This window comes from Oncorhynchus mykiss, chromosome 4 (assembly GCF_057628025.1).
Source record: "Oncorhynchus mykiss isolate SJ-2025 chromosome 4, ASM5762802v1, whole genome shotgun sequence".
Lineage (NCBI taxonomy): Eukaryota > Metazoa > Chordata > Actinopteri > Salmoniformes > Salmonidae > Oncorhynchus > Oncorhynchus mykiss.
In genome coordinates this window covers 27,025,170-27,035,008 of record NC_143025.1, presented here as the reverse complement: position 1 = coordinate 27,035,008, position 9,839 = coordinate 27,025,170, and the positions used below count along the sequence as shown (strand labels likewise).

General features: G+C 39.6%; 1 protein-coding gene across 1 annotated transcript; it reads right to left on the bottom strand.

Moving 5' to 3' along the window:
- Positions 1-323: 323 nt before the first annotated feature.
- LOC110521597 (histamine H3 receptor) lies at positions 324-9,634 on the bottom strand. Its single transcript, XM_021599265.3, has 3 exons — positions 9,166-9,634; positions 8,501-8,667; positions 324-6,711 (listed from the first exon to the last, which is right to left on the bottom strand). Exons 1-3 carry the CDS (start codon positions 9,416-9,418, stop codon positions 5,860-5,862), a joined length of 1,272 nt encoding a protein of 423 aa, XP_021454940.2. The 5' UTR covers positions 9,419-9,634; the 3' UTR covers positions 324-5,859.
- Positions 9,635-9,839: the final 205 nt, after the last annotated feature.

Genomic DNA, 9,839 nt, shown 5'->3' with positions numbered 1-9,839 from the left:
TTTTGATTTGTGTAACAATTTTCTGGTTACTACTAAGTATTCACCCCCCTTGAATTAAAATTAATTTTTGGGGGGGTTTGTGTCATTTGATTTACACAACACTTCGAAGATGCAAAATGTTTTTTATAATAATATTTTTTTATATAACCCAACCCTGATTTGTTTTCCACAACTTTGTCCCTGACCTGTTTGGAGAGCTCTTTGGTCTTCATAGTGCCGCTTGCATGGTGGTGCCCCTTGATTAGTGGTGTTGCAGAATCTGGGGCCTTTCAGAACAGGTGTATATGTACTGAGATCATGTGACAGATCACGTGACACTTACATTGCACACATGTGGACTTTATTTAACTAATTATGTGACTTCTGAAGGTAATTGGTTGCACCAGATCTTATTTAGGGGCTTCATGGCAAAGGGGGTGAATACAGTTGAAATCAGAAGTTGATATACACCTTAGCCAAATACATTTAAACTCAGTTTTCACAATTCCTGACATTTAATCCTAGTAAAATGTCCCTGTCTTAGGTCAGTTAGGATCACCACTTTATTTTAAGAATGTGAAATGTCAGAATAATTGTAGAGAGAATGATTTATTTCAGCTTTTATTCCTTTAACCAACATTCCCAATGGGTCAGAAGTGTACATACACTCAATTAGTATATGGTAGCATTGCCTTTAAATTGTTTAACTTGGTTCAAAAGTGTTGGGTAGCCTTCCACAAGCTTCCCACAATAAGTTGGGGGAATTGTGACCCATTCCTCCTGATAGAGCTGGTGTAACTGAGTCAGGTTCGTAGGCTGCTTGCTTGCACAAGCTTTTTCAGTTCTGCTCACACATTTTCTACAGGATTGAGGTCAAGGCTTTGTGATGGCCACTCTAATACCTCAACTTTGTTGTCCTTAAGCCATTTTGCCACAACTTTGGAAGTATGCTTGGGGTCATTGTCCATTTGGAAGACCCATTTGCGACCAAGCTTCAACTTCCTGACTGATGCCTTGAGATGTTACTTCAATATATCCACATAATTTTCTTTCATCATGATGCCATCTATCTACCATGTACCAGTCCCTCCTGCAGCAAAGCACCCCTACAACATAATGCTGCCACCCCCGTGCTTCACGGTTGGGATGTTGTTCTTCGGCTTGCAAGTCTCCCCCTTTTTCCTCCAAACATGACGATGGTCATTATGGCCAAACAGTTCTATTTTTGTTTCATCAGACCAGAGAACATTTCTCCAAAAGAACGTGCCTCCTTTCTGAGCGGTGTGACGGCTGCGTGGTCCCATGGTGTTTATACTTGCGTACTATTGTTTGTACAGATGAACGTGGTACCTTCAGGCGTTTGGAAATTGCTCCCAAGGATGAAACAGACTTGTGGAGGTCTACAATTTATTTTCTGAGGTCTTGGCTGATTTCTTTTGATTTTCCCATCATGTCAAGCAAAGAGGCACTGAGTTTGAAAGTAAGCCTTGAAATGCATCCATAGGTACAATTCCAATTGTCTCAAATGATGTCAATTATCCTATCAGAATCTTCTAAAGCCATGACATCATTTTCTGGAATTTTCCAAGCTGTTTAAAGGCACAGTCAACTTAGTGTATATAAACATCTGACCCACTGGAATTGTGATACAGTGAATTATAAGTGAAATAATCTGTCCGTAAACAATTGTTGGAAAAATTACTTGTGTCATGCACAAAGTAGATGTCCTAACCGACTTTCCAAAACTATAGTTTGTTAACAAGAAATTTGTTGAGTGTTTGAAAAACGAGTTTTACTGACTCCAACCTAAGTGTATGTAAACTTCCAACTTTAACTGTACATATGCACCCACCAATTTTCAGTTAAAAAAAAAAAAATGTTAAACAAGTAATTTTTTAAATTTCACTTCACCAATTTGGACTATTTTGTGTATGTCCATTACATGAAATCCAAATAAAAATCAATTTAAAGTACAGGTTGTAATACAACAAAATTGTAACATGCCAAGGGGGTGAATATTTTGCAAGGTACTGTACATGATTCCATATTTGTTATTTCATAGTTTTGAAGTCTTCACTATTATTCTAAAAATAAAGAAAAAACCTGGAATGAGTAGGTGTGTCCAAGTAGGTATGTAAATAATCACACATGTTTTATAGGTTGCAAACAAATTGCTGTAGATGTAGAAATCACACCAAGGAATACCTGATTCGGTATTACACTATCTACTATTCTTTCACATTTCACTGAAAATAACAGTGATCTTTTCCTACATAGAACATTTACAAGTACACCAGAACCATTCAGATCTATAATTGTCAGACATAAAGCACTACTAAGAGTTGAGATTCCCTGCCAGCCCTAGGAACATCTGCACCTCTGCTATTCATACCAAAATCCTTATGAGTAGCAACAAAACTCAAACTCAAACTAAAAAAATATATCTACAACAAGTAGACGTAGATTACATTAATTCACTTTGATATATAAATACAAGCATTTGGTTCTTACCCTACAAAAAGTCAAAGTTTCAGACATGGCACATAGATAGCAGTGTTTTCCCTAAGTCCATGGAGTTGCCAGACAAGTAGAAGAGGCCAGTCAAACAGGGGAAGAAAATAGCAGAATTAGCTCTATTTTGGTGGCCTCTGGTACATTCTAATGCCTTGATTCCATCTGAAATACACAGCTAAATCATTGAATACTTTAACAACTTTACCTCCCAGATTGGTCAAATTAGTTATGGTATTGAGTAGATTAGAAAGACCTTAATGTATGTATGAATTCAGTGTGTTGTTAGTTGTTTTTGATATTGTCTAGGCCTAGGCTTATATGATCAGGACAATTATATTTTTTAACATTAAAACTGTCTTCTCTTGAGATGAAATTCATATTTACAGTTTTACTGCAAGATATGAATTTCCACAATTATGTTTGTTCTTCAAATTATGTATTTTATTGGCTCTGTGGCTGTGGATGCAAAGGTTAAGGAAATCGATGTTTCATTTTGTGATTTGGGTGAACTATCCTTTTAACAGTTTGGCCTGTCAATCAATAACTGTGGGTGGGACTGTCAGGAGAGTTAGGCAGGATGTTTGTGAGTCACAGAGTTGGTTGGGTTTCATACCTGACTTTAAAGGGAAGGCTTTAGATTAGTGATCTAGTCAGAAAAATACAAATCTAGTCTACTCTTTCTTTAGTTTATTGTGGCAAAAATCGAAGAAAATGTTTGTGTTCTAACAAGAAAACATTGATTCCCTGTTGAGAAACAATATAGAATTGGAGGAAAATGGTTTTAAAACTGCAAAACATTTTCAGGGGGAGGACCCTCAGACCCCCCATCAGATTGTGCACCCCCAATTTTATACAAAGACAGGCGACAATGAATACAGGTATGCTTGAAGAATGAAGCAGGTGTTAAACATGGGCTTTGCTACACAGAAAACAGCAGTTTACAACTCAATTTTCGGCACTTTAATTAATCAAATCAGTCGGCCTATATCAACATCTTTAATAACACTAGGTTACACTGACAAGTCACTTTACCAGTCACTGGCAAGTCTTGGACATGGGCTTCGAAACCTACACATGTATTATTTTATATTTAACCTTTATCAGGGTGTCATACTGAGACCATGGTCTCTTTTACAGACAAGCCTGAATTACAGAAATGACAGAAAATACACACATCAATATAAATACAAAGCAGCAGAAAGAAAAACACGGTCATAAAAAACCAACACATTCATCAATAATAAGGTCCTCAATCAGCTTTCTGAATTGCCTTAGAGGCACCAAAACATCAAATTTAAGAACATTTTTGAAGATTGTTCCACAAATAAGGTGCAAGAAAACTAAAAGCTGATTTATCTAACTCAGTAGAGACCAAAGGAATTTCCAGAGTTAACCATCCCTGAGACCAGGTGTGGTAACGTGTATGTCTAAAGTTTAGTAAAGATGTTAGGTACAGTGGGACTTTTTGTAAAAGTACTTTATAAATGAAAAGATAGCAATGTATCAACCTACGTGACATCAAAGAGGGCCAACCAGCTTTCTGGTAGCGAATACAGTAATGAGTACTAAAATTGTCAACGGTAATAAAGCGAAGTGCACGATAAACTGCCTCTAACGGCTTTAAGGAAGTGGCAGATGTGTTCATATAGATGACGTCGCCATAGTCTACAGTAGGACCGATAGGAACGTCGACTGCATAATCTGCTCTCTACTATTGAGTGAGAGGCAGGATCTATTTCTATAGAAGAAGCCAATTTTCATTCTCAGTTTCTTAACTAACTCACCAATATGCTTTTTAAAAGACAGCTTTTCATCTATCCAGATGCCCAGATATTTGTAAGCAGGGACACAACCAATATGGACACCATCCAAAGTACATATGCTTAAATCATCAGAGTTATTTTTATGCTCTCTAGAGAACAACACATACTTAGTTTTACCCTGCATTCAATACTCATTTCATGTCAATAAAGTTTTTCTGTAATACAATGAATGCAGACTGTAGTTCAGATAGAGCCTGCTCAAACGTGGTGGCAATAGCATACCCAACAGTATCATCTGAATTTTTTACAGACAATTAGATATTGTTAATGTAAACAGTAAAATTTACAGGACCCAGAATCGACCCCTGCGGGACACCTTTCGTAATTTCCAGGAAACCTGATTTAACACCATCAGTAAATACACATTGAGTTCTATCTGTCAAGTAATTTCTTAACCAGTTACATGCAGCCCGGTCTTGGCCAATTGAGGAAAGCCATGAATTAGCAGTGAGTGATCAACAGTATGAAAAGCCTTTGGCAGGTCAATGAAGAGGGCAGCACAATGTTGCCTTTTATCCATGCAGTTAACCACATAATTTATAACTAGAACTAGGTATGCAGTAGAGATTGTGCTATGACCTGGTCTAAAACCCAACTGATTTAGAATACATTTCAAAGATAAGAAAGATCTTAGTTGAGAATTTATCAAAGATTCTAATATTTTATCTAGGCAAGAAAGTTTATAAATAGGACAATAATTATTTAGGTCACAAGGGTCACCACCTGTGTGAAGGGGGAATACATGGGCCACCTTCCAAAAATACAAACAAGATCTTTGTTTTAATTTGTCATGGTGCAATACAATGGACTTATAACTACATTGTATGATTTATGAATAGCAAAGGGATATTGGAGATTGACTTTATTCAGTCAGTTCGACAGCTTTATAAACTAGTCAACACTTGTTGTTCGGTCGTCAATCAAAGCACAGTAAATAGCCTAAATAGACTCCATGTCTGGATATATGAAAGTTGAAACACGCAAAAGAAAATAAATAAACACAAAACAATGATTAAGTGGATTTAAACTCATCATTACCACTTAAATTACATGGGACGTGTAAATTCGCTCACAGGAGATAAAGAAGCATCATGCTCTCCCTCCTCCGTGATAACCACAGCACACAAAATGAACACAGGTATTGAGAGGTGGGATAGACGGCAGACTGACAAACCAGCAGTTGCCCTGTCATCACTCACTTTGTGACTGACAGGTGCTTGTCCTCTCAATAGATCACTAGAAGATGCATATCTTTCATTCTAGTGGAAGAAGGCTTTTCTAAGTAAGAACTTGAAACTTTTCAATGAAAAGAAGCCTGAAGTGAAGTGGAAAAAGTAGGAAAGAAGGATTTGATGTATCTCAAACAAAACATAGGGTTATCAGTAATCACTTTTTTCATAATGTTTTATACCCTTTTATAGTGAGCAACTAAAAAAGGGTTTCTTAGTCCTATTCATGACTGAACTTTTGTTTGACAATCCACATCCATTTGCAGTAGTCTTCTCACTCCAGTATGACTCTCATCCAGCTATGCAATGTCTTACTAGCAAGACTGGGTCTCAATGTGAGGTTGGACAGACTGCCGGTTGGGGCACAATATCTTAGCAAAAGCCCTTCGGAAGCTGCTGTGGCAGAGAGGGTACAGGAAAGGGTTAATACCAGAGTTCAGCCACAAGAGCCAAAAAGTAATCTCGTACCAGTACTGCTCCACACATCGCCCACTACAAGCTGCCCGGATTATCATCAATAGGGTGTATGGTGCCCAGCAGATCCCAAAAATGCACACTATAATGGCCAGCGACTTGGCAATCTTCTTGTCGCGGGAGAGGCGGGAGCCCTGTGAGCTCCTGCTGGGGGGCCCGGTGGGGGACTGGGATTGAAGGGGCCTGGAAGTGATCCTGCAAGTGAGGCACTTCTTGCTCTGCATGAAGGTGTGTCCGCTACAAGGCTCCCCATTGGAGGACGGCGACAGCTCCTCGTCCTTCTCTATCACAGCTGAAACAGCAGCTGGCTTGCTCGATGATGCCTTGCAAGTCAAAAACACAGTCAAGGCAGCACCCCCGTCCCTGAGACTGCCCCTGTCGCTGCGTGCCTTGGTGTCCTCCTTACGGATAGCCCTGCTCTTGTTCCTCCGCTGGATGTTCAGATAGATGCTCAGGTTGAAGAAGGCCACAGAGATAAATGGGGTGAAGAACTCAATCGTAGACGCACTGAGTAGGAAGTACCAGGTGCAGTAGAACTCAGCGAAACACTGATCGGCAAGGACGATGCTTTTTCCCACGACCAGCTCCCAGAAGATGATAGCAGGGCCATAGAGAAGGAAGGCTAACACCCACACAGTCACTATCTTTACCACAGCATGGTGGGTCATGCTCCGCTGGGCTCTGTATTTCACCTGTGAGTAGAGTGGTGAAGTGAAATAAAGACCATACAATACTTCACAATAAAATCATATATCACAATCATTAAATAATTATAATACATAAGTAATAATCTGCATAATCCATACATATCTCTCAATTTGTAGGTGTTTATTGGATCCACACATTAAGCACCTGAGGCATTATTTGGACATATGGGAAAGGTATGATTTCCTTCGGTAATAGGGTTCAAGGGCCCTTTTCTCCATGGTGTGTCAGTGAAGCCAGAAGAGAATGAGAGTCAGGCTGTGTCATCAAACTGAACAACTTGACTTTGGACTCTATTGGGCTCTATTGAATCTGTAACGCTGAAGTGTTACAGATTCTGTGATACAAATGTAAAGGTAATTCCCGATTGAGCCGACATATGCCGTGTTTACCGTGAATGCAATCTCCGCTAAAGATGGAACATTGCCTTTAAATTTCAATCATGCTGTAAAGCTGAACATTCACAATGCGGATTGAATAGAGCCCTTTGTTTTCTGTCATGGGTGTGTCTAGATACCGATAAGTGAGCATTTCTCCGTTGCCAAGATAATCCATCCATCTGACAGGTGTGGCATCTCAAGAAGCTGATTAAACAGCATGATTATTACACAGTTGCACCTTGTGCTGGGGACAATAAAAGGCCACTCTTAAATATGCAGTTTTGTCACACAACACAATGCCACAGATGTCTCAATTTTGAGGGTGTGTGCAATTACTCTCCCAGGCCTACCCATGGCTGCGCCCCTGCCCAGTCATGTGAAATCTATAGATTAGGTCCTAATGATTGTATTTTAAATGAACTGTAACTCAGTAAAATATTTGAAATTGTTCATATTTTTGTTCAGTATGAATTCCAGAAGGAAGGAAATTAGCTATAGCAGTTACAAAGTGACAAAAGCCCCTCTTAGATCACACCATGGCACCATTTGTTGTTGCGTAGTCTGTCCAAAATGTTTTGGTAAGAGTCTTGGTCAAATATTTTTAGTTCATAACTATGTCATGAACAATATTAATTTGCCAAAACTAGCATTTCAGATGAATGATTGTGAGAGACTGTATTCATGATTAGATAGTGCCCCTTACAGGTCAACAAAACTATGGGCTCTATTCAATCTGTATCGCTGAAGTGTTACAGATAGCGCACTAGAAATGTAAAGGTAATTTCCTATTGAGCCGACATCTGCAGCATTTACCGTGAATGCAGACTCCGCTAACATGGGAACATTGCCTTTAAATTTCAATCACACTGATGATTTTCCATGATACGTGTTGAATAGAGCCCTATATCTAGATAACGTTCAATGTTAGCTGCAAACTCACAGGCAAGAATGCAAGGTAGGTGAACCATTGTCCAGTTCAGTATTCAGACCAGAATATCCAGGGATACTTTATCTAGCATTCAAAAGCAGGCAAAAGGTCAGAGAGTAGCACGCTGGTCCACAAGGACCAACCCACTCAGTCTGGATTTCCAACAGAGCTCATTCAGAGTCACTGCCACCCCAACACTGTGGATCCCATCAAGACATTAAAGTCCTACTGCCAGTGGTTGTCCACCCATTCTGCAGGATCTCTGTTTTGGTAACAGGCCTAGTGAACCTCTTCAGTGAGGAAAGGATGGACACATGAACAGTAAAACATACAGTAGCTACATTTGAATACGCATTTGTGTACGCGTGCAAACGTGTCCACATGCTTGCATTCTTGGGTGTATATGGGTGCATGTGTGCATGTTGTCCATGCATGCCTTCGTGTGGCACAGTGGCTCTCTATACTCACTGCTCTGGTGACGGAGAGGAATCGGTCGTAGCTGATGAGGACGATGTTGAAGACAGAGGCAGTACACAGCAGGTAGTCCATGAGGAGCCACAGCTTACAGAGAGTTCTGCCCAGCACCCAGCGGCCTGTCAGGATGTAGGGGATGTATACAGGGATGCAGAAGGCACCTGCAAGGATACACACTGTGTACAGACTGATCCCCAAACAATGATTGCATAGCTCCATAATCAATGCCAGAATTCATTTTCACAGCTGAGTAACTTCCAACAAGCCAACTGGCAAGTGGCAGAATTGTGTGTATAAATAATGACCAAAGATGTGTTTCAATTTGCATTTAGGAACCATCATGAATTATTTTAAGAGCTGTATAAATCAGTTAATAATCCTTTGCTATGATGAACTTTCAAAGATAATTTCCAAAAAACATATATTTCCACAAGTATTATCCATTATAATGGCACTTCACAGTGTCTTATATACTGTAGCTACGCAAATGAACAAACAATTGGCATTATCCCACGACAGAGCCCTACTAGATATATATATGGATAGATAGATAGATAGATATATAGATAGATAGATAGATAGATAGATAGATAGATAGATAGATAGATAGATAGATAGATAGATAGATAGATAAACAGACAGGCAGACAGACTACTTACCAACAAGAAAATCTGAAAGAGCAAGGTTGAGGAAGAAGTAGTTGCTTTGATTTCTTAGGCTCTTGTCAACAATGAAAGCCAGGATAACAAGTGCGTTACCAGCCACAACCACGACTACCAGAGTTATCATAAGCACGGCCAGGATCACCTTCATATAGCCCGGGAGAGTCGCTCCAGCTTCGTGGACATTGGCCGAGTCGCTGCCGGGAGTGAAGTTGGAGCTTGTATTAGATTCCGGGATATAAACTCCCATAGTTACTCCTACAATAAACTCATTACACTTGACTTAGTTTTGAAACTCTGAATCGATGTGATTTCCATAGATATCTTCCAACCTTGTTATTAAGAGAGGCAGAAACACGAATACGAAAGATGTCTTTGGAATAAAAGCTTCCTTCTGAATAACAATTTCCCCAGCTGTAAAACTACATTCCTCCGTGTCTGCTCTCGTGGAGGAGGATGCAGTGATTTCCCCGTTATCAAACAGGCAGGTTATTGGCGCATAGCTTCGGGTTCATGTGCTACGCTACTTTTTAGAGAAGTCAGATTGCAATGGGTGGTATGGGACAAAAATATCCACCACCAGCGCGCACTGGGATTTCTATAACATTTGTTTGTAGCCCATTTAGTATTATAGTTGGAATAAAACCATTGAATATAAAACTGATCACTGC

Excerpts from the sequence above, each read along its gene's own strand:
- LOC110521597 (XM_021599265.3), bottom strand. The coding sequence starts at position 9,418 with ATGGGAGTTTATATCCCGGAATCTAATACAAGCTCCAACTTCACTCCC. Across the intron at positions 8,668-9,165 it reads TCTTTCAGATTTTCTTGTTG|GTGCCTTCTGCATCCCTGTA; the intron begins GTAAGTAGTCTG and ends GTATCCTTGCAG. Across the intron at positions 6,712-8,500 it reads TCCTCTCCGTCACCAGAGCA|GTGAAATACAGAGCCCAGCG; the intron begins GTGAGTATAGAG and ends CTCTACTCACAG.